This window comes from Scyliorhinus torazame, chromosome 3 (genome assembly GCF_047496885.1).
Source record: "Scyliorhinus torazame isolate Kashiwa2021f chromosome 3, sScyTor2.1, whole genome shotgun sequence".
NCBI lineage: Eukaryota > Metazoa > Chordata > Chondrichthyes > Carcharhiniformes > Scyliorhinidae > Scyliorhinus > Scyliorhinus torazame.
In genome coordinates this window covers 142671083-142696651 of record NC_092709.1, presented here as the reverse complement: position 1 = coordinate 142696651, position 25569 = coordinate 142671083, and the positions used below count along the sequence as shown (strand labels likewise).

The window sequence follows — 25569 nt, the reverse complement described above, 5'->3', positions numbered from 1 at the left end:
CTGTAAATTAGAAATACCTATGGGACTTGCATCAGATGTCCTTAATTTACAGGTGTCATTATTTTCAAAATAGTCATTTGATGCACAGGAAAACAAATGGGCCATGGTTGCAACTTGTGCAGTGTTCCTTTGTTTTCATTCTCACCTGGAATAGTGCTTAATTTGGAGCCCTATCACCAGAATGTGGTTTCAGTTCATTTGACGTTTATCGTGTTTCCCAGTTCATTGTTATCCCAGGGTCTTTCTCACTCAACGGAGGGACGTCCTGATCCGGTGATCTGCTACGTTGGTAGCCTGAACAGGAGAAGGTGACTGCTGAAGGACAGAGTATCTGGCAAATCCCAAATAAATTGTGGGTGAGGGGTAGTGATGATGGGATTATTGCACACCTCTGTCTTTGTGTGCAGCAGCTGCTTATGTTTGGAGTACAGTAAGAAGTCTTACAACACCAGGTTAAAGTCCAACAGGTTTGTTTCAATGTCACTAGCTTTCGGAGCGCTGCTCCTTCCTCAGGTGAATGAAGAGGTATGTTCCAGAAACATATATATAGACAGATTCAAAGATGCCAGACAATTCTTGGAATGCAAGCATTAGCAGGTGATTAAATCTTTACAGATCCAGAGATGGGGTAACCCCAGGTTAAAGAGGTGTGAATTGTGTCAAGCCAGGACAGTTGGGAGGATTTCACAGGCCAGATGGTGGGGGATGAATGTAATGACCCCAATACGCCAACATCTTCATGCACAAGTTTGAACAAGACCTACTCACCACACAGGACCTTCAACCGATGTTATACACCAGATACATCGATGACATTTTTTTCCTTTGGACCCACGGTGAAGAATCACTGAAACGACTACACGATGACATCAATAAGTTCCATCCAACCATCAGACTCACCATGGACTACTCGCCAAAATCAGTTGCATTCCTGGACACACTCGGCTCCATCAAGGACGGTCACCTCAGCACTTCGCTTTACCGCAAACCCACGGATAACCTCACGATGCTCCACTTCTCCAGCTTCCACCCTAAACACATTAAAGAAGCCATTCCCTATGCACAAGCGCTCCGTATACACAGGATCTGCTCAGACGGGGAGGAGCGTAACAGACATCTACAGACGTTGAAAGATGCCCTCGTACGAACGGGATATGGCGCTCGACTCATCGATCGACATTTTGAACGTGCCACAGCAAAAAAACGCACCGACCTCCTCAGAAGACAAACATGGGACACAACCGACAACATGGCAATCTCTGCAAGACGTGCCAGATCATCGACATGGATACCACCATTACACGTGAGAACACCACCCACCAGGTACGCAGTACATACTCGTGCGACTCGGCCAACGTCGTCTACCTCATACGCTGCAGGAAAGGATGTCCCGAAGCGTGGTACATTGACGAGACCATGCAGACGCTGCGACAACGAATGAACGGACATCGCGCGACAATCACCAGGCAGGAATGTTCCCTTCCAGTCGGGGAACACTTCAGCAGTCAAGGGCATTCAGCCTCTGATCTCCGGGTAAGCGTTCGTCAAGGCGGCCTTCAGGACGCGCAACAACGCAGAGTCGCCGAGCAGAAGCTTATAGTCAAGTTCCACATACATGAATGCGGCCTCAACCGGGACCTGGGATTCATGTTGCATTACATTCATCCCCCACCATCTGGCCTGCAAAATCCTACCAACTGTCCTGGCTTGACACAATTCACACCTCCTTAACCTGGGGTTACCCCATCTCTGGATCTGTGAAGATTTAATCACCTGCTAATGCTCGCATTCCAAGCATTGTCTGGCAGTTTTGAATTTGTTTCTATATATGTTAACATACCTCTTCATTCACCTGAGGAAGGAGCAGTGCTCCGAAAGCTAGTGACATCGAAACAAACCTGTTGGACTTTAACCTGGTGTTGTAAGACTTCTTACTGTGCTCACCCCAGTCCAACGCCGGCATCGCCACATTATGTTTGAAGTGCTAGAGGGCGACAGCTCATGAGTACCTGAGGTGCTTCAGGAATAAGTTTGTCAACTCTAGTTGGAGGCGTTTCTGGATGTTTGATCACTGACTGGGCCAAGTGACTTCTACAAATGTTATTGGATTCACCTTATAATGATCATATCAAATAGGAGCTCGAGTAGGCCACCTGGCCCATCAAACCGGCCCCGCCATTCAATACGATTATGGCCTGCAATTTATGTCCATTGGGTGCATGCGCACTCAGCAAGCCCGGAAGCAGGCGCAAAACACACTCAATATCAGGGATTAAAAGCTAATGATGACCATGAAACCATTGTCGATTGTCGTAAAAGCCCATCTGGTTCACTAATGACCTTTAGGGAAGAAAAAATGCCGTCCTTCCCTGGTCATGACTCCAGACCCACAGCAATGTGGTTGACACTAAAATTCCCTCTGAAATGGCCTAGCAAGCCATTCAGTTGTATTCAACCGTTCTACGAAAACTCAAAAAGTGAATCAAACTAGATCGACTACCCCGCATCGAACCAGGCACCAGAAACGACAACGGCAAATCCAACCCTGTTGACCCTGCAAAATCCTCCTTACTAACATCTGGGGGATTGTGCCAAAGTTGGGAGCTGTCTCACAGACTAGTTAAGCAACAGCCTGACATAGTCATACTCACAGAATCATATCTTACAGATAATGTCTCCGACACCACTATCACCATCCCTGGGTATGTCCAGTCTCACCGGCAGAGGTGGCGGCACAGTGCTATACAGTCAGGAGGGAGTTGTCCTGGGACTCTTCAACATCGACTCTGGACCCATGACGTTTGATGGCCTCAGGTTAAACATGGGTAAAGAAACCTTAGAACATAGAACATACAGTGCAGAAGGAGGCCATTCGGCCCATCGTGTCTGCACCGGCCCACTTAAGCCCTCACTTCCACCCTATCCCCGTAACCCAATAACCCCATCTAACCTTTTTTGGTCACTAAGGGCAATTTATCATGACCAATCCACCTGACCTGCACGTCCTTGGACTGTGGGAGGAAACCGGAGCACCCGGAGGAAACCCACGCAAACATGGGGAGAACGTGCAGACTCCACACAGACAGTGACCCAGCGGGAAATCGAATCTGGGACCTTGGCAGTGTGAAGCCACAGTGCTATCCACTTGTGCTACCGTGCTGCCCCTTCTGCTGATTACCCTGCACTGGCCACCATCAGCTGATGAATCAGTACTCCTCCATGTTGAACACCACTTGGAGGAAGCACTGAGGGTGGTAAGGGTGCAGAATGTGCCCTGCGTGGGGGATTTCAATGTCCATCACCAAGACTGGCTCAGTAGTACCACCACAGACTGAGCAAACCGGGTCCTAAAGAACTTAGCTGCTAGACTGGAACTGCAGCAGGTGGTGAGGGAACCACCAAGAGGGAAAAACGTACTTGACGTCATCCTCATCAACCTGCCTGCTGCAGATGCATCTGTTCATTACAGTATCGGTAGAAGTGACCACCGTACAGTCCTTGTGGAGACAGAGTCCCGTCTTCACATTAGGGATATCCTCCAGCATGTTGTATGGCACTACGACTGTGCTAAATGGGATAGACTTCGAACAGATCTAGCAACTCAAGATTGGGCATCCATGAGGCGTGTGGACCATCAGCAATAACAGTTTTGTATTCAACCACAATCTGCAACTTCATGGCCTGGCATATCTTCCACTCTATCATTACCACCAAGCCAGGGGATCAACCCTGGTTCAATGAAGAGTGCAGGAGAGCATGCCAAGTGCAACATCAGGCACACCGCAAAATGTGGTGTCAACCTGGTGAAGCTACAACAGGACCACTTGTGAGCCAAACAGCATAAGCAGCAAGTAATAGACAGAGCTCAGCGATTCCACAACAAACGCATCAGATCTAAGCTCTGCAGTCCTGCCACATCTAGCTGTGAATGGTGGTGGACAATTAAACAATTTACTGCAGGAGAGACTCCACAAATATCCCCATCCATAATGATAAAGGAGCCCAGTATTATGTGCAAAGGCCAAGGCTGAGGCATTCGCAACAATCTTCAGCGAGAAGTGCCGAGTGGATCATCCATCTCGGTCTCCTCCGGAGGTCCCCAGCTTCACAGATGTCAGCCTTCAGCCAATATGATTCACTCCACGATACTACAGAGCCTATGGGCCCTGACAATATTCCGTCAATAGTACTGAAGACCTGTGTTCCAGAACTTTCCGCATCCCTAGCCATGCTGTTCCAGTACAGCTACAACACTGCATCTATCCAGCAATGTGGAAAATTGCCCAGGTGCGTCCTGTCCACAAGAAACAGGACAAATCCAACCCAGTCAATTGCGCCCTATCAGTCTACTCTCCATCATCAGCAATGTGACGGAAGGAGTCATCAACACTGCTATCAAGCGGCACTAATTCAGCAATAACCTGCTCACGGGTGCTCAGATTGGGTTCAGCCAGGATCTCTCAGCTCCTGGCCTTGTTACAGCCTTGGTTCAAACATGGACAAAAGAGCTGAATGCCAGAGGTGAGGTGAGAGTGACTGCCCTCGACATCAAGGCAGCATTTGATCGAGTAAAAGCATCAAGGAGCCCTAGTTAAACTGGAGTCATTGGGAATCGGGGGGAAACTCTCCGCTGTTTGGAGTCATTCCTGGCATAAAGGAAGATGTTTGTGGTGATTGGAGGTCAATCACCTCAGCTCCAGGACATAACTGCAGGAGTTCCTCAGGGTAGTGTCCTAGTCCCAACCATCTTCAGCTGCTTCATCAATGACCTCCTTTCCATCATAAGGTCCGAAGTGGCGATTTTTGCAGATGACTGCACAATGTTCAGCACCATTTGCGGTTCCTCAGAAAATGAAGCATTCAGGGCAGCACGGTGGCGTAGTGGTTAGCACCGCTGCCTCACGGCACTGGGGTTCCAAGTTCGATCCCAGCCTTGGGTCATTGTTCTTATGGAGTTTGCACATTCTTCCCGTGTTTGCATGGGTTTCGCCCCCATAACCCAAAGATGTGCAGGGTCGGTGGATTGGCCACGCTAAATTGCCGCTTAATTTGAAAAAATGAATTGGGTGCTCTAAATTTATTTTTAAAAAAGAAAATGAACCAGTCCATGTCCAAATGCAGTAAGACCTGGATAATATCCAGGCTTGGGCTGACAAGTGGCAAGTTACATTCGCGCCACACAAGTGCCAGGCAATGGCCATCTCCTACAGGAGAGGATCATACCACCGCCCCTTGACATTCAATGGCGTTGACTTCCAGTGGCGACCAGGGAGGTAGGTCGCACATTCGATAGCTCACGCCTGGAACGGACTGTCAGACCTTTTTTCCCGACTTTTCTCGGACTTCAGGGGATAGATCCGTGCAGTGGACAATATTAAGAAAGATTCCCTCTCCAATGTATAGCTAATTGGACTAGAAGTGGCCGTGTGAAAAGACTCAGCCCGGATAGAGTGAAGCAGTCGGAGCTGGTATCACGGTGCAGCATGGCGGAGGGTCAGGACCAGGGAGCGGTGGCTCAGTGGTCTAAGGAGCAACAAATGAAGTTCTTTAAGGGCTGTTTCACTGAGCTGAAAAAGGAAACGTTGGACCCGATCAAGGCTGCAGTCGATCAAGTGGTATTGAATCAGGCGGTCCAAGGGAAAGCGATCCAAGAAATTGAGCAGAGGTTATCTAGCCAGGAGGACTATGTAACCGTGCTGGAGCACAAGGTGGAGGTGTTAGATGAGCACCACAAGAGAATGCAGGAGAAGCTGGAGGACCTGGAGAACAGGTCCAGGAGGCAGAACTTAAGGATTGTTGGCCTCCCTGAAGGAATTGAGGGGTCGAACGTGGGAGCATATGTGGCGGGCATGTTCGAGACGCTGATGGGGCCCAGGCGTTTTCTCGGCCCCTGGAAGTGGATGGAGCGCACAGAGCCCTCGCGAGGAAGCCTAAGGCGAATGACCTGCCGAGGGCCATGGTGGTGCGCTTCCACCGTTTTTCGGACAAATAACTTGTTTCGCGGTGGGCCAAGAAAGAGCGGAGCAGCAGTTGGGAGAACAGCGAGATGCACGTCTATCAGGACCTGGGAGCGGAGCTGGCCAAGAGACGTGCTGAGTTTAACCGGGTGAAGGCGATCCTCTTCAAGAAGGGGGGTGAAATTCGGGTTGCTGTATCCAGCGCGGTTGTGGGTTACGCACGAAGACCGGCATCTTTACTTTGAGACACCGGATGATGTTTGGACATTTATCAAAGAAAAGAAGTTAGAAGCGTCTTAAAGGACACTTAAGTCTCGAAGAAGTTATGTGACGGTGGTTCGTAATCTTTGTAATCTTCGTATCGGTTCAAATAAGATTGTATGTAGTTTTGGGTTAAGTGTTGGGCTTGGGTGGTCGTCTGTGGGTGCTTTGTGTTGTAGGGATTTGATGCAGAGGGGGGGAGGGGGCCCTGAAGTTGGTGCTATTCTGTGGGAGGTTGGGTCCTGTTTCAAGCGATTGTTTCTTCATTGGTTTATGCTCATTTCTTTTTACTTGAGGTTGTTTACTTACCGGGGAATGCGATGTTGTTAAATGGTTTATTCATGTCGGGAGAGGGGTTCGAACAATAGGGAGTCAGACTGTTTGGCACCAGGGGTGGGGGTTGTCGGGGTCAGCATGGTTCAGCTGACTCGGAAGCGAGCTGGGGGTGAGTATGTGCTAAATCGGTGCTTGACCTGGGGGATCAGGTTTCGGGTGCTATTGTGGGGGGAGGCTGCTTTGCTGACAGGTCAAGAACTATCATTGGGGAACAAATGGGAGGTCGGGGGCGGCTGCTGCTTGTGGGGGAGCGGGGGGCGCGGGCTCGGGGCTGACCAAAAAAAGGTTATGGCTAGTCGGCCTGGGCTGGGGTCGGGGGGGGGGGTGGGGCTGGCGGTGGCGTCCACGGCTGAATACATGGAATGTGAGAGGGTGAATGGGCCGGTCAAAAGGACTCGCGTTTTCGCGCATTTAAAGGGGCTGAAGGCAGACGTAGCAATGCTTCAGGAGACACATCTAAAGATTATTGATCAGACGAGATTGAGAAAGGGGTGGGTTGGTCAGGTGTTCCACTCGGGGCTGGACTCAAAGATCAGGGGGGTAGCGATATTGATCAGTAAGCTGGTGGCGTTTGAGGCTGGAAGAATTGTGGCTGATAAGGGGTGTAGATATATAATGGTGAGTGGGAAGTTGGAGGGTGTACGGGTGGTGCTTGTGAACGTATATGCGCTGAACTGGGATGATGTGGGATTTATGAGGCGGGTGTTCGGCAAGATCCCGTACTTGGAGTCTCGCGTCCTGATCATGGGGGGGGGGGGACTTTAACACGGTCATTGATCCCGATCTGAACCAGTCAAAATCCAGGACTGGAAGGAGGCCTGCCGTGGCAAAGGAGTTGAGGGGTTTTATGGAGCAGATGACCCGTGGAGATTCGAGCGGCCAAGGGGGAAGGAGTTTTTGTTTTTTTCTCATGTCCATAAAGATTACTCCCGTATTGATTTTTGTGTTCTAAGCAGGGCGCTAATTCCGAAGGTGGCGGGGACGGAATATTCGGCGATTGCAGTCTCTGATCATGCCCCACATTGGGTGGATTTGTGGTGAGGAGAGAAGGCAGCGCCCGTTGTGGAGATTAGATGTGGGGTTGTTAGCGGACGAAGCGGTCTGCGGGCGGGTGAATAAGTCCATCCAGAATTATCTGGAAACAAATGACACGGGCGAGGTATCAGCAGCAACGGTTTGGGAGGCTCTGAAGGCAGTTGTAAGAGCGGAACTAATTTCAATTCGGTCCCATAGAGAAAAGGTGGAATGAGCAGAGAGGGGAGATTAGTGGAGGAGATACTTTGAGTGGATAGGAGATATGCGGAGGCCCGGACGCTGGGCTCCTGAGGGAGCGCCGGAAGTTGCAGGCAGAGTTTGAATTGTTGACCACGGGGAGAGCGGTGGAGCAGTTGAGGAGGGCAAGGGAGGCGGTCTACGAATATGGGGAAAAGGCGAGCTGAATGCTGGCGCACCAGCTTAGAAAGAGAGAGGCGGCCAGGGAGATTGGGAGAGTAAGGAATAGGGAGCGTAACATGGTCTTGGACCCTGGGGGGGTGAATGACGTCTTAAAGAATTTTATAGCAAATTATATGAGTCGGAACCCCCGGCTGGAGCAGAAGGGATGAGGCGATTCCTAGACCAGTTGAGATTCCCGAGGGTGGAGGAGGACCTGGTGGAGGGGCTGGGGGCCCCGATTGAGGCAGAGGAAATTGTTAAAGGACTAGAGGGCATGCAGTCGGGCAAGGCCCCGGGGCCAGACAGCTACCTGGTAGAATTTTACAAGAAGTTCTCAGAGGTGTTGTGCCCACTGCTGATGAGGACCTTTAACGAGGCTAAAGAGAGAGGGATCCTCCCCCCAACGATGCTGAGAAGGTGTGGGTTTGGTGAGGGCTTTATTGCCTGGGTGCGATTGCTCTACCCGGCGCCGGTAGCAAGCATGTGCACGAACCGGCTGAGGTCGGGGTACTTTAAGCTACACCGAGGGACAAAGCAGGGGTGCCCCCTCTCCCTGTTGCTGTTCGCTCTGGCTATAGAGCCATTGGCCATGGCGCTGAGAGTGTCAAGGAATTGGCAGAACTGGTTCGGGGGGTGTGGAGCACTGGGGTTCGCTGTACATAGGCGATCTACTCTTGTACATCTCGGACCCGGTGGAGGGGTTGGGGGAGGTTATGCAGATCTTGGGGGAATTTGGCAGGTTTTCGGGGTATAAATTGAACATGGGAAAAAGTGAATTGTTCGTGATCCAGGCAAGGGGGCAGGAGAGGAGACTGAAGGAGCTGCCGCTCAGGATGGTAGAGAGGATCTTTCGCTACCTGGGAATACAGGTGGCTCGGAAATGGGAGGCACTACACAAGCTCAACCTAACCCGGCTGGTAGAGCAAATGGAAGGGTACTTTAAAAGATGGGATATGCTCCCGCTTTCGCTGGCAGGGAGGGTACAGACCGTGAAAATGACGGTCTTCCCCAGATTTCTGTTTGTCTTCCAGTGCCTCCCCATCTTCATCACTAAGGCCTTTTTTAAGCGGGTGAATAAGATTATTTCGGGCTTTGTATGGGCAAATAAAATCCCGCGAGTGTAGAAAATGTTGTTGGAGCGCAGTCGGGGGGAGGGTGGGTTGGCGCTGCCGAACTTCTGCAACTACTACTGGGTGGCGAATATAGCGATGATTAGAAAGTGGGTGGTGGGGGAGGGGTCGTAATGGGAGTGGATGTAGGCGGCGTCATGCAAAGGCACCAGTTTGGGTGCACTGGTAATGGCACCTCTACCATTCTCGCCGGCCCGTTACACCACTAGCCCGTTGGTGGTGGCGGCATTGAGGATCTGGGGACAATGGAGGAGTTATAAGAAGGTGGAGGGTGCGTTGGTCTGGACCCCGATTTGCAATAACCACAGGTTCGCACTGGGCAGGATATATGGCGGGTTCCGGAGCTGGCAGAGAGCAGCAATTAGACAGATGGGGGATCTATTCATAGACGAGTTTTCCCAGTCTGAAGGCGTTGGAGGACAAGTTCAAGCTGCCGCCGGGGAACGGTTTCAGCTACTTGCAAGTGCGGGACTTTCTGAGGAAACGGTGTTGGCTTTCCCGCTGATGCCGCCACGGGGGATACAGGACAGAGTAGTCTCTGGTATCTGGGTGGGGGAAGGGAAGGTGTCAGATGTCTATCAGGAGTTGTTGGAGGCGGAGGAAACCCCAGTGGAGGAACTGAAAGGCACGTGGGAGGAGGAGTTAGGTGGGGAGTTCGAGGTGGGTCTGTTGGCGGACACCCTAAGCAGGGTTAATTCCTCCTCATCATGTGCCAGGCTCAGTCTAATACAGTTTAAAGTGGTGCACCGGGCACACATGACGGCGGCGAGGATGAGCGAGTTTTTCGTGGTAGAAGATAGATGTGTGAGGTGTCCGGGAAGCCCAGTGTCATGCGAGAGTGCCTTTAAGACATGGATGTTTAAGCAATGTACCTTTACGCAAACAGTGATGTCAAAGAGTGGGTGGAGCTCAGCTCAGTACAGCCATTTTGCAGTTTGGTTTTTGCAGGTTTTTAAGTTCCAGTTTAAAAAGAGCTGGGGGGATGTCTGTTTTGCAGGGAGCTGTGATGTCTACCATAAAAGACTATCTCTGGATCATTTGGGTGATTTAAACTCATAATAGTAAAACCTTTAACCTGATGTGATACTGTTTAAAGGTGTTAAGTCTCTTGGAAGTTTGAAGAAACATTTTGAGGAATTATTTACTGTTGCAATATTTTCTGAGTTATCTTTGAAGTAAGGGGTGTTAAGAGATCCAATGTTTATTTAAGATGTTAAGTTGAGTTCATGGAATAAACAGTGCTTTGTGTTTAAAAACCCACATGTCCATAATTTTAATCCCACACCGAGGGAAAAAGCCGTATGCTTGGAAAAGCAACAAATCCATTAAAGGGAGAGGTTGGTTGAACGCCATGATACATTTTGGGGTTCTGAAAAGCCTCGCCCATAACAATTGGGGGCTCGAGGGGGATAAAAGTCTATCTCTTGGATTGGCTTTTGTGAACTAAAAGACAGTGAAGGATTTTTGCTGTTCCGGTGTGGTATTTTAGTTTAAGTGGGGAGAGTGTTGTGAACAATGGCTCTTTCAGAGGCTCAGAAGTTTTTGGGGGTGGAGAATGTCACACGTAGTTCTTTCCGGGCAGAAACGAAACGCAGACTGTTAGATTTGGCAAAAACATTGCAGTTAACCTTACCTGATAAAATGCGAAAAGGTGAGGTAATTATGGCGGTGGTTAAGCATTTAAAGTTGACTGAGATAGAGTTTGACTCATTGGAAATGGCAAAAATTCAGTTGCAATTTAAACAAATGGAACATCAGAAAGAATTAAAGCGGCTGGAATACGAGAGTGAAAGAGATGAAAAAGAAAGAGAAAGAAGAGAGAGAGGGAAAAAAAAGAGAAAGAGAGAGAGGAAAATGAAAAGGAGAGAGAAGAAAGGAGAAAAGAAAGAATAGCCCTAGTAGAACAAAAAGATAAAGAGAGGTAAAGAGAGATAAAGATAAAGAACTTCAGAACTTCAGAAAATGGCCATGAAATATGACAATCAGTTAAAATTGGCAGGCGTAAAGAGAAACGTACAGTTGGATGATAGTGATGAGGATAGTGAGAAAGAGCGTCATAGTCAAAGGCTTGGTGGGAATCTATTTAAATATGTCCAATCATTGCCAAGGTTTGACAAGAAGGAAGTGAAAGCCTTTTTCATTTCATTTGAGAAGGTTGCTAAACAAATGAAATGGCCACAGGACATGTGGGTGTTACTGATTCAAACAAAGCTGGTAGGTAGAGCTAGTGAAGTGTTTGCATTACTACCGGAGGAGGTATCTGGAACATATGAGGAGGTGAAGAAATCCATCTTAAGTGCATATGACCTAGTGCCTGAAGCTTACAGACAAAAGTTTAGAAATTTAAGGAAAGAATTTGGTCAAACATACATGGAGTTTGAAAGGCTCAAACAGAGTAATTTTGAGAGGTGGATAAGGGCTTTGAAAATAGACCAAACGTATGACGCTCTCAGAGAAATTATACTTTTGGAGGAGTTTAAAAATTCAATTCCTGATGTGGTGAGAACTCATGTGGAAGAACAGAGGGTTAAAACTGCAAGATTAGCAGCGGAAATGGCAGATGATTATGAATTGGTTCATCAATCAAAGATTGGTTTCCGACATCAGTTTCAGCCGGTGAGGGATAGAAACTGGGGACTTGAGAAATACTCAAGTGGTAAAGGTAAAGGTGATCTGATGGGAGACAATAGAGAGAGTGTACCTCAGAGTAAAAAAGAAATCCAGGAGGGTGGAAAAGAAATGAAAAGTTTCAGATGTTTTCACTGTAATAAACTAGGCCATGTAAAGTCACAGCGTTGGTGGTTGAAGAAAAGCACTGGGAAGGCTGATGTGGCAAAACAGGATAAGACAGTGGGGTTTGTTAGAGTGGTAAAGGAAAGCCCAAGGGAAGCGAAGGAGGTGCAAACGATTGTACAGCCTGTTCAAGAAGTAATTGTTAAGAAGGTGCCAGATGTCTTTAAAGAATTTACTTGTGTGGGTAAAGTTTACACATGTGTATCAGGAGGAGCAGGTAAAGAAGTCACAATTTTAAGAGATACAGGGGCTAGTCAATCTTTAATGATAAGAGATGAGGAATTATGTAGTTTGGGAAGAATGTTGCCAGAAAAGGTGGTGATATGTGGAATTCAGGGTGAGAGGAGTCGTGTTCCATTATATAAGTTAAGGTTGGAAAGTCCAGTGAAGAGTGGTGAAGTGGTAGTAGGAGCAATAGAGAAACTATCTTGTCCAGGAATACAGTTTATCTTGGGCAATGATATAGCTGGATCGCAGGTGGGAATGATGCCTACGGTGGTTGATATGCCAGTGGAAAATCAGACAACTGAAGTGTTGAAGGACGAATATCCTGGGATTTTTCTGGATTGTGCAGTGACAAGGTCGCAAAGTCACAGGTTAAGACAAGAGGAGAAATCAAAGAGTGAAGATGAAGTTGAAGTGCAATTATCAGAAACGATTTTTGATCAGATGGTTGAAAAAGAACAAGAACAGGTGGAGGATGAGGTGGATATTTTTAGTTCAGAAAAATTGGCGGAGTTACAACGGAAAGATGTAGAAATAAAACGGATATATCAGAAAGCATATACGGAGGAGGAATCTGAGAGTATACCAGAGTGTTATTACCGCAAAAATGATGTCTTGATGAGAAAATGGAGACCTGTACATAGGCAGGCGGATGAAAAGTGGGCAGAAGTTCATCAAGTAGTATTGCTGGTAGGGTATAGAAAGGAGGTGTTGCGAGTTGCACATGCGGTACCAGTGGGAGGTCATTTAGGAATAAGGAAAACTCAAGCTAAAATCCAGAAACATTTTTATTCCCTGGACTACATAAAGATGTAGTTAAATTTTGTCCATCATGTCACACATGTCAAGTGATAGGGAAATCTCAAGCAGTGATAAAACCAGCGCCCTTAATACCCATTCCAGCATTTGAGGAACCTTTTACAAGGGTCCTAATCGATTGTATAGGACTGCTTCCTAAAACAAAAAGTGGGAATCAATATCTTTTGACTGTAATGGATGTGTCTACTAGGTTTCCAGAGGCCATTCCAGTACGTAATATTACAGCTAAAAGGATTGTGGAGGAGTTACTTAAATTCTTTACTCGATATGGACTACCCACAGAAATTCAATCGGATCAAGGATCAAATTTTACTTCAAAGTTATTCAAAGAAGTTATGGATAGCTTTGGAATAAAACAATTTAAATCAACTGCGTACCATTCAGAATCGCAGGGAGCGTTAGAAAGGTGGCATCAGACATTAAAGACAATGTTGAGGGCGTATTGTCAAGATTACCCAGAGGATTGGGATAAAGGAATCCCATTTGTTTTGTTTGCAATTAGGGATGCACCTAATGAGTCTACCAAATTTAGTCCTTTTGAACTAATTTTTGGTCATGAGGTAAGAGGGCCACTTAAATTGATTCAGGAAAAACTGGTGGGTGAGAAATCGGAAATTATACTATTGGATTACGTGTCAAATTTTAGAGAACGATTAAATAGAGCAGGTGAATTGGCTAGACAACATTTGAAACTTGCACAAAATGTGATGAAACGGGTAGTGAGCGGACAAGAAATCCAAAGTTCGTAGTTTTGCCAGTGGGGATAAAGTTTTAATGTTGTTACCAGCGGTAGGTGAGCCTTTAAAAGCTAGGTTTTGTGGACCGTATCAGATTGAAAAGAAATTAAGTGAGGTGAATTATGTGGTAAAAACACCAGATAGAAGGAAGACTCACCGAGTATGTCATGTGAATATGCTTAATAGGTACTTTGAAAGGGAAGGAGAGAAAAAGGAGGTTTCAATGATTCTAACTCAAAGTGATGACCAAATCCAGATGACTGAATTTGGCATACCTCAAATTACATTGGAAAATGAGGATGTTCTTAAAAATTGGGATGAATTGTTAAATTAGCTTCCAGAGGAAAAACAAACTGACCTGAAAGAGTTATTGATATCATATGGGCAAGTTTGTAGAGATAAATTGGGAAGTACTAAAATGGCTATACGTGATGTAGATGTGGGAAATGCTGTTCCTATCAAACAACATCCATATAGACTTAATCCTTTAAAATTGGTACAGGTTAACAGAGAGATTGAGAGTATGCTGAAGAATGGCATAATTGAAGTGGATTGCAGCCAATGGAGCTCACCCATAGTGATGGTACCTAAACCAGACGGTACCCAACGGTTGTGTGTGGACTATAGAAAGGTGAATGCAGTTACAAGAACGGACTCTTATCCTTTCCCACCATTGAAGGATTGCATGGAGAAAGTGGAACAATCTGCTTTTATTTACAACTTCCAGACATGGAAAGAATCTTTAAAACATTGTAAGGAGTTCTTCGATCGACTTCAGGTGGCGTGTTTGGTGATGAACCTAGCCGAAAGTGAATTTGGAGAAGCCCGAATCACTTTCCTTGAGGAGTTTTCGATACCTTCAAGACGAAGTGAAATAATACAATTTTTTAGCATGAATGAATTTGATCGAACATTCGTGCAAAGGTTTTGTGGCGTGATTACTCCACTGATGGACTTGCTAAAGAAAGCTAAAAAATTTCAATGGACAGCAGACTTTCAACAGGCATTTGACTGCCCTGAAAGCTGTGATCACCATTGTTCCTGTATTGGAGAATTGCAAGGGACTCTGGGGTCAGATTGAACTAAATTATCTGATTCTAAAGAGAAATGCCGAGGAGTAGAGGAATGGATGGATCGTGCAGAGTCTTTGTTCAAAGAGACTGGAGGAAGAAGAGCAAAGAAAAATGGACTATATTATTATACCTGTTTGCATGCGTTGTTTTTTAAAAAAACCGAAAAGGTATATTTGCTGTGGCATTTCTTAGTGGATGGTGCGAAAGTGAAGAGTAAAACCATCTTGAAGCTGATGGTTTATTTTTTTTTCTTGGGGGGGAGGTGTCATCCGAGAGTGCCTTTAAGACATGGATGTTTAAGCAATGTACCTTTACGCAAACAGTGATGTCAAAGAGTGGGTGGAGCTCAGCTCAGTTCAGCCATTTTGCAGTTTGGTTTTTGCAGGTTTTTAAGTTCCAGTTTAAAAAGAGCTGGGGGGATGTCTGTTTTGCAGGGAGCTGTGATGTCTACCATAAAAGACTATCTCTGGATCATTTGGGTGATTTAAACTCGTAATAGTAAAACCTTTAACCTGATGTGATACTGTTTAAAGGTGTTAAGTCTCTTGGAAGTTTGAAGAAACATTTTAAGGAATTATTTACTGTTGCAATATTTTCTGAGTTATCTTTGAAGTAAGGGGTGTTAAGAGATCCAATGTTTATTTAAGATGTTAAGTTGAGTTCATGGAATAAACAGTGTTTTGTGTTTAAAAACCCACGTGTCTATAATTGTAATCGCACACCTAGGGAAAAAGCCGTGTGCTTGGAAAAGCAACAAATCCATTAAAGGGAGAGGTTGGTTGAACTCCATGATACATTTTGGGGTTCTGAAAAGCCTCGCCCATAACACCAGCAAACTATGTCCACATGTTTTGGGCATGCCCGAAGCTTGGAGGGTTCTGGCAGGGGTTTGCCAAGGCAATGTCCAAGGTTCTAGGTACGCGGGTGGTGCTGAGTCCAGAGATGGCGATCTTTGGAGTGTGAAAAGACCCGGGAGTTCAGGGAGTGAAAGAGGCCGACGTTTTTGCCTTAGCCACCCTGGTTGCCCGGCGATGGATCCTTTTAATGTGGAGGGACTCGAAACCCCCCCGAGTGTGGAGACTTGGGTCAGTGACATGGCTGGGTTTCTCAAGCTGGAGAAAATAAATTTTGCCTTGAGAGGGTCAATGCTGGGGTTCTCTCAGCGGTGGCAGCCGCTCGTCGACTTTCTCGGGGAAAATTAAAATGTCAGCAGAAGCAGCATTCCGAAGTGGGAGGGGGGCGGGTAGGTGCAATATGGTTAAGGGATGTACAGAAGGGGTTGGGTGGGAAATGTCTATTTTACCATGTTGTTGTTTATGTTTTTATTATTTCGTTTGTTATTGTTATAAAAATTTTGCAAACACTTCAATAAAAATATATATTTTTTAAAAGACATTCAATGGCGTTACCATCACTGAATCCCCCACAATCAACATACTGGGGGTTACCTTTGAGCAGAAACTGAACTGGACTAGCCATATTAATACTGTGGCACCCGGGCAGGTCAGAGGCTGGGAATCCTATGGTGAGTAACTCACCTCACCCTGAAAACCTGTCCACCATCTACAAGGCACAAGTCAGGAGTGTATGGAATACTCTCCACATTCCTGGATGAGTGCAGCTCCAACACTCAAGAAGCTCGACACCATCCAGGACAAAGCAGCCCACTTGATTGCTCCCCCTTCCACAACCATTCAAACCCTCCACCACCAGTGGCAGCCGTGTGCACCATCTACAAGATGCACTGCAGTAACTCACCAAGGTTCCTTAGACAGCAACTTTCAAACTCATGACCGCTACCATCTAGAAGGACTAGAGCAGCAGATACCTGGGAACCTCACCACCTGGAGGTTCCCCTCCAAGTCACTCCCTACCCTGACTTAGAAATATATTGCCGTTCCTTCACTGTCGCTGGGGCAACTTCCCGGTACTCCCTCCTTAATAGCACAGTGGGTGAACCTGCACCTCAAGGACTGCAGCAGCTCAAGAAGGCAACTCACCACTAGCTTCTGAAGGGCAACTGGGGACGGGCAATAAATGCTGGCCTAACCAGCAATGCCCACATCCCATAAATTAATTTTTAAAAATATTGCAAGAGACTTCCAGTGATGGTGATGTGCTGAGCGGACACACGTCAGGTGGCTCTCCTCTGAACCAGGACAAAATAAGGCACTTTTAGTTGAATTCTGTCGAAAGTTCGAAGAAAAAAAAATCCTCAACAGCAAAAGGAGGGCAACCAAGAAAAGATGCCACCAAATATGAGCTCGAAGGGCTGAAGAGACGGCAGAAGTGGCAGAAAGAGCCACGACCAGCAGGCGGCGAGCCCACGAGAGAGGGCGGCCAACGACCGGAGCATCAGCCTTTCCCTCCCACCACTTGGAGACGGATGAAAGAGTTTCCTGATGAAGGAGCTGACCGCCATGAAGGAGGCGATCAGTATAGAAATCCAGGTGACGGTCAAGGTGCTGGTGGCAGAGGCGATGGCCACCATGCAGAAGGCAATCAATGGGCTGGGGAAGAAACTGGTGACTCAGGAGAGGATGATCCTCAACCTGGAAATGGCCTTGGCGGACCAGAGCTACAGAACCGTCGCCCTGGAGGCAGAAATGAAAAGGTTGTTGGCGTCCCAGCGGGTCTTAAGGGGGAAAGTCGAGGACCAAGAGAACAGGTCCCAACGACAAAACAGCAGGATCGTGGTCCTGCCGGAAGGCATCAAGTGCAAAGACCTGATGGACTATGGTGCCCAAATGCTGGGCAACTGAGTCTGGAGAGACATCTTCCCCAAACCCCCAGAGCTCGACAGAGCACACAGGCCACTCAGACTGAAACCGAAGGCCGGGGAGCATCGAAGGGCGATTATCGCAAAGCTCCACTGACATCAGGACCGTGAGGGGATCCTGTGGTGAGCACGCCAGACAAAAGCAAGCACCTGGGAAGGGCACAAAATCCGAATCTATCAGGATAGTGGGGCAGATCTAACAAAACGCAGGGCCAAGTTTAACCAGGCGAAATTGGCCCTGTACAAGAACGGGGTATGTTTTGGTGTGCTGTACCCAGCTAGGCTCTGGGTCACGTACCAAAAAAATGAACACTACTTTAACTCCCCGGAGGAAGCAACTGAATTTGTGAGAACCAACTGCTGGGACAAGGGACAGGCACAGCAAAGATGAGGATTGTGCAGGGGAGGACTATGAAAGTACAAAAGACTCAATGGATAGTGCACATGTTTGCGTGGGACTGTGCTGCCTCGTTCTGATCATAAAGGGAAGACCGGGTCACAGAAAGAATCGAGGACAGGGGAAAGGCAGGTGAGGGTTTAAACAGGGAGAACGGGCAGTCAGCGGGCATAAGGAAGGGGCTAGACCAGCCCCGGGAGGGGCACCACCACACGAGCAGAAACAGCTAGTACGGGAAGGCAGACAGCATGGCGGACCGTGGCGCACCTGGTCCGGTGGGGGCAGGGGGGGCACAAGAACGGGGAAGAGGAAAGCACGGGGAGATGGGGAAAGGATGATGCAGGGAAGTGGGGCGGGGGGGAAAGAGAACACAGAAGGAGCAGAGAAGGAAAAATAAGTTGGGCTTCGTGCATGCTTCGGCGAGTGAGGAAACATATTGGCGCAGCAAGCAAACACTTTGAAGGGTCCCTGGATAAAGGGAATCCCCGGAGTGCAGGGACGCACCCATGTGGTGTACACACAGTTTGCGGCCATGTTGGGTGCCCCCTGGACAAAGGGAAACCCGGAGTGCAGGGGCACGTCCACCAGGTAAGTATAATTGATCTCGCAGGAGAGGGGGGTCAAAGGTCCCCACCAGCATTATCACCTGGAATGTCACGGGGCTCAACACCCCAGTGAAAAGATCCAGAGTCTTCGCCCACCTAAGAAGCCTGAAAGCCGACCTAGTCTTGTTGCAGGAAACACACCGGAGGGAGAAGGACCGACTGCGGATAAGAAAGGGCTGGGTAGGACAGACATACCATTCATGCTACGGGACGAGGGCCAGGGGAGTAGCCATATTGGTTAATAAGAGGACGAGATCCACGGCAACAAGGACGGTTACGGACCAAGGGGGACAGTACGTCATGGTCAGCGGTATCCAAGACGGGCACCGGTTTCTGGTAAATGTGTATGCGTCCAACAGGGCCGACACAAGCTTCATAAAAAAGACCATGGCTAAAATCCCCGACATTGACATGCACCAACTGATTATGGGGGCGACTTGAACTACATACAGGACCCACAGACTAACCGATCGAACCCCAGATCGGGGAAAAGGACGGCCAAGGCCATGGAACTGGGAACATTCATGGAGCAGGTGGGGGTGTTGGACCCATGGTGGTTCCTACACCCCAGTGAGAAGGAATTTCTTTCTTTTTGCAGGTCCACAAAGCATACTGGAGGATAGACTTCTTTGCAGTGGGGAAATCGGGGCTTCCAGGAATAGTAAGAGCGAAATACTCCACAATAGTTATCTCCGACCACGCTCCACGTTACATAGATGTGAGATTGGAGACGGACCGTGCCCAGCGCCCCATGTGGAGGTTGGACACGGGCCGATAAGGTCTTCATGCGGGGATGAAACAGTTCTTTGATGGACTGGACATGCCAGTCATGTGGGATGATAGACGGGGGGCATCTGAAAGCACCAGTAGGACTGGGAAAAATCATGGAGAGCATCAGCTCCATGCAGGCGGGGAAGGCGTCGGGACCCGATGGGTTCCCGGTGGACTTCTATAAGAAATACGCACCTCCCTTACCCCACATCGAAGGGACATGTTCGCACACTCGTTAGCGAGGGGCACCCTGCCTCCTACGCCAACATCTCTGATACCCAAAAAAGACAAGGACCCGATGGAATGCGGATCATATAGATCCATTTCGCTGCTTAATGTAGATGCGAGATTGCCTCCATGGCCCCCATCTGCAGTAACCACAAATTCCTGCCAGCCATGCTTGATGTCACCTTTAAAAAATGGAGACAGGATGGGGGAATGCTAGTGGTTAGGGATCTTTACAGAGGGCACAGACTTGCGACTTTGGATGAGCTGACAGGATTTGGACCTTCCAACGGGACAGGAACTCAGGAACCTCCAAATTAAACACTTTCTCCGCAAGGAGACGGCAAGATACCCCAGGGCCCCGAGAGGCACTCTGCTGGAGGAACTAATCAACATAGACAGCAAGGGGGGGGGGAACGGTGGGAACATATATGGACGGTTGGTAGACCATGCAAGACTACCACTGGACAAAGCCAGACGGAAATGGGAGGACGAATTGGGGACGGAGGTGGGTGGGGGACTCTGGAGCGAAGCACTGAGCAGGGCCAACTCCACCTCCTCCTGTGCTAGGCTCAGCCTCATGCAGTTTAAAGTGGTGCACAGAGCGTAACTGACCAGAACCCGAATGAACAGGTTCTTCCCGGAGATGGAGGACAAATGTGAACGGTGCCAGGGAGGCCCAGCCAACCATGCCCACATGTTCTGGGCATGCCCCAGACTTGTCGGGTTCAGGACAACCTTCTTCGAGGCGATGTCCAAGGTTGGGGGGTGAGCGTGGAGCCGTGCCCGAGAGTGGCAGTCTGCGGGGTATCGGACCAGCCAGATCTTCACATGGGGAAGAGGGCTGATGCATCCCTAATCGCACGCCGGAGAACCCTGCTCGGCAGGCGATCGGCAGCCCCACCCACAGCTGGAGACTGGCTGGAAGACCTGGCGGAATTTCTACACCTGGAGAAGATCAAGTGCATCATCCGAGGGTCGGACGAGGGCTTCCACAAAGTGTGGGGGCCATTCATCAGCCCGATATAGCCAACAGCGACTAGGAAGAGGGGGAGGGGAAGAGAGGGAGGAAGACAAGGGAAGGCACACACAAGAGAAAGGGGCAAGAGTGGGGGGGTGGGGGGGGGAGAGAAGGGAATCCGAGAGAAGCACAGAGCGAAGCACGGGAGCAAGGGGAGGGTGGAGGGGCCACAGAGCCTCTCCCCTAATAATAAAAGTGAAAAGCCCCAACAGAAAAAAAGTGGAGCACAGTACGTGGCGCCCAGTGCAGACGGCAACACTAAGAGGGAGACTAAACTACCAACGAGGGAAGGGGAGGGCGGGGAGGGGGGACGGACCCCATATGAAAAGCATTGTAAATAAGAAACAAACTTTTTTTAAAAAAATTTTTTTTATTAAGGCATTAATGATTCAATAAACAATACAAATACAAATGTAGACATAGTTCAGTGCATAACACATCCCTCCATCTCCCATTGTTCCCAACTACTCTGAACACAAAATAGCCTAACTCCCCCCCCCCCCCCCCCACCCCCGAACCATCCCCTTCTTATTGAATCTGCTGACAGTTTAGTTTTCTCCGAAGAAGTCAATAAACGGCTGCCACCTCCGAACGAACCCTAACGTTGATCCTCTCGGCGAACTTAATTTTCTCAAGTCTGAGAAACCCAACCATGTTACCCAAACCCTGGATTTCAGGCGTTCCGAATCCCTCCATGCTAATAAGATCCATCTCCGGGCTACCAAGGAGGCACAGGCCAAAACGTCAGTCTCTCTCGCCCCTGTACTCCCGGGTCTTCTGACACTTCAAAAATCGCCACCTTTGGACTCGGCGCTGTTACTCACTGGTACCATGTTTTGTTATGCTCTTGTCGTAGCATAAGCTGCTTCCTTGATGTGCACTCAGACAAAGGAAGGTTCAGACTTGGAGATAGCTTTAACACATTTCTTAAACTATTAACAATTCTCCTACTTGGATTCGACGCTACTGTTAATCCTGCTATAGCTACTCAGACTGACTAACCAGTATGCTACAATCCATGAGATGGGAGTGATGTTCAATCAACCCTGTGTCTGTACTCACTGAGAGTCTCCACAGGAAAGAGACTGAGCATGTGTGAAGTGTCCTTTTATATGGGTTGGTGTAACGCCCTCCTGTGGTAGTGTCACCTCTGTGTGTATCGTGACTGCCCATTGGCCGTGTCCTATCTTACTGACCTATTGGTTGACTGCCTGTGTGTCATGTCTCTGGTGTTCCCTCTAGTGTCTAGCTAGATGTAGTGTATGTACATTAACCCTTTGTGTACTTACAGTGATGTATATCACCACAGGCGCCACCCTTGTTTTTCGTACCATGGACATGACACCCACAAATCCCTGCCAGTATCCCCTAAGCTTCGGGCATGTCCAAAATATATGGACATGGTTTGCTGGCCCTCCCGCACACCTCACACACTTGTCCTTTATCCCAAAAAACCTGCTAATCCGGGCTACCGTCATGTGGGCCCGGTGAGCCACCTTGAATTGTATCAGACTGAGCCTGGCACATGATGAGGACGTGTTGACTCTGCTCAGAGCATCCTCCCACAGACCCGCCTTTACCTCCCCTCCCAGCTCATCTTCCCGTTTACACTTTAGCTCACCTATCTGAGTTTGCTCCCACTCCATGAGTTCTTTATAGATATCCGAAACCTCCCCCTCCCCCACTCCCATTTTAGAAACTACCTTGTCTTGTATCCCCTGTGGCAGTAGAAGCGGAAAGGTCATAACCTGCCTTCGCGCAAAATTCCTTATCTGCAGATATCGAAACCCATTCCCTCCCGGCAATTCAAACACCTCCTCCAAATCCTCTAAACATGGAAAGCTCCCATCAATAAATAGATCCCCCAGCCTCTCAATCCCTGCTCTCTGCCACCTCTGAAACCCCCCATCCAGCCTCCCCGGGACAAACCGGTGATTACCACAAATTGGAGCCCACACCGACTCTCCCTCCTCTCCCATGTGCTTCCGCCACTGCCCCCAGACTCTCAGGGCTGCCACTACCACCGGGCTTGTGGAGTACCAGGCCGGCGAGAACGGCAGAGGTGCCGTTACCAATGCCCCCTAACATGTGCCCTCACATGATGCCGCCTCCACCCGCTCCCACACCGACACCACCACCACCCCTCCTTGGCTTCGCTCCTGCAGCACATTCTTTATCCGCGGGGTTTTACCCGCCCACACAAAACCAGAGATCATCCTATTCACCCGCTTAAAAAAGGCCTTTGGTATGAAAATAGGGAGGCACTGGAAAATAAACAGAAACCTTGGGAGGACCGTAATTTTTACGGTTTGTACCCTCCCCATCAGTGACAACGGGAGCATGACCCACCTCCGAAAGTCCTCCATCATTTGTTCAACTAGCCGGGTCAAATTTAATTTATGTAACTGCTCCCATCCCCGTGCCACCTGAATCCCCAAATAACGGAAACACTCCCCACCACTTTAAACGGCAGCTCCCCCAGTCTCCTCTCCTGTCCCCTCGCCCAGATCACAATAACCTCACTTTTACCCATATTCAGTGTGTACCCGCGAACCGGCCAAATATCCCTCAGATCCGCATAATCGTCCCCAACCCCCCAATAAGAAACAAACTTGTTTGTATATACCAGAGGCATTTGAACTGTAAATCTGTAAAAACTGGAAAATACAAATAAAAATATATATTTTTTAAAAGATTACAAAGCACCCCTACCCCTGCCCTCATGATTCCAGGGACCCTGATTTCCAACTTCCCACCCAGTCCACCTTCCACGAGTTTTTGATTTGTGTATTGGAGATGTCTTTACTTTGCATAAAAGAAATCCCTGCTGGAAATTTTCGGAGATGGGATGAGAAAAGAATTAAGACACTAAAAGATTTGTTTCTAGGGGGTTGTTTTGCGGGATTGAAGGAGCTGGGAGCGAAGTATGTGCTGGAGCAGGGGGAAATATTTAGATACATGCAGGTTTGAGACTTTGCCAGAAAGGAGGTACAGTGCTTCCCAGTTGAGCTGTCTTCCACATTGCTGGAGGAGGTACTGACGACAGAGGGGCTGGAGAAGGGGGTAGTATCGGCAGTTTATGTGGCTATTTTGGAGGAGGAGAAGACCCCACTAGAAGGGATCAAGGCAAAGTGGGAGGAAGAGTTGGGAGTGGGTATGGAGGAGGGGTTCTGGTGTGAGATGCTCCGGAGTGGGACCTCCTCCACCTCGTGTGCGAGGTTGGGGCTGATACAGCTGAAGGTGGTGTATAGAGCGCACCTTACAAGGGCGAGGCTGAGCCGGCTCTTTGAGGGTGTGGAAGATGGTGGGCAAACCACGTTCATATGTTTTGATCCTGTCCAAAGCTAGAGGATTACTGGAAGGAGGTGTTTAGGGTAATCTCTAAAGTGGTGCACGTGAAACTGGACCCGGGCCCTCGGGAGGCCATATTCGGGGTGTCGGACCAGCCGGGGTTGGAAACGGGCGCGGAGGCAGATGTTGCAACCTTTGTCTCGTTGATCGTCTGAAGGCAGATCCTTTAGGGTGGAGATCAACCTCTCCACCCTGTGCCCTGGCGTGGTGAGGGGACCTGCTGGAATTCTTGACGCTTGAAAAGGTCAAATTTGAACTGAGGGGAAGGATGGAGGGGTTCTACAGTTCATGGGCGTTATTCATTATGCACTTTCGAGAATTGGATCACATCGAACATTAGGGGTGAGGAGGGGGCTGGGAGAGTTGGGGGGAGAGGGACTGTAATGTGTTAATGGTGACTATGGGTGATTCCTGATTCATTTTGTCATTTGTTCATGTTAACATGTGGGCCAATGTATGGGGTTTGGTGGGAGAATGGGATCATTGTTATATGGGGATTGACATTACATTCGTTACTGATTATTGTTTATTGTTGGGTGTAAATTTGGGAGACAATGTGAAAAAGGAGGAGAATTTTTAAAAAAAATTTTAAAAAGAGAAATCCCTGTGAGAGAGTCATTCAAACATTCAATCCCAGAGATGGAGCTGTTTCTTTGCCACTGTGCATGCTGGGTAAGTATCCCTTTGTACAAAAGCTGTTTCTTCACCTACTGCAATATTGCACTTATTGTGTGTCCAGTGTTTTAAGTTATAAAGTAACTTGATTAATTTAAGTTTGTACATAGTCCATAATTTACGAATGCCCATGGCTTGGGGGTTCAAGTTCTATCACAGTGTAACATTTTGACACCAAGTTTATTAAATGTAAGCTATTTGGAACTGCCCGTTAATGCCCATTTTTTGTAGGTTTCACTGTACATTATAAAACCAGATTCTATTTACCTCGGTGGATGGAAAGTTCTTTTTTAAAGTCCTACCAATTATCTATGAACCAACAGCATTAAAATGGTCGTTTTAAATTTACAAATTCATAGAATTCAAACCGACAAATGAGCAAATGAAACGTATGAACACAATTAGGACTGAGTTACAAAAGCATCACAGCCTGGATTTGGATGTTGACAATATCACATGACATAGGGGGCCACAAGTTCGATATCCATCCTTCAAAACATAGAAGCAGTGTTTCAGTCGAAAATCATGGAATCATAAATTGTAGATGTACTTATCATTTGGAAACACAGAAGAGTTCAGAACATAATTGGAAATAGATTTTGGGATATAAAAAATGCTTTGAATAAAAAGTGCTAACGGAGCAGCTAAATTTGGCTGATGAATTTAACTTGCATGTGATTTACATGTGAAACAGGCCTGCCTCAGGTTTTCTGATTGTCAGTCAGTTATTCAGCGACAGGAGCAGGACTTCATGCGATTAAAGCTACAACATTCTTTGGAAGTAAAGGTATGAACTGTTTACTTGCTATTAGGTTTTAATATTTTCAAGAGGTTTTGCTGTTTCATGGTTTCTTTTAAATCTTAGTTTCAGGCTCTATAATTGGTGCTTAACATTTAGGTCAGGATAACTAAACAATTTTGGGTGATTTTGCATCTGCTATAACTACTGTAATACATTGGGACTTATACGAAATTGAAAA

The 25569-nt window shown here is 47.9% G+C and overlaps 1 protein-coding gene across 6 annotated transcripts in view; it reads left to right on the top strand.

The window, feature by feature from the left end:
• The window catches only part of LOC140408721 (coiled-coil domain-containing protein 158-like), a 418982-nt gene that overhangs the window by 269446 nt on the left and 123967 nt on the right, over positions 1 to 25569 (top strand). For 5 of the 6 annotated variants that reach the window (XM_072496325.1, XM_072496322.1, XM_072496323.1 and 2 more), the window contains one exon: positions 25284 to 25376. In XM_072496325.1, coding sequence (XP_072352426.1) covers positions 25284 to 25376 — 93 coding nt within the window. Of the gene's footprint in view, positions 1 to 14194; positions 15220 to 25283; positions 25377 to 25569 lie in introns of those variants that run through there. The other variant, XM_072496326.1, reaches the window with a different exon arrangement.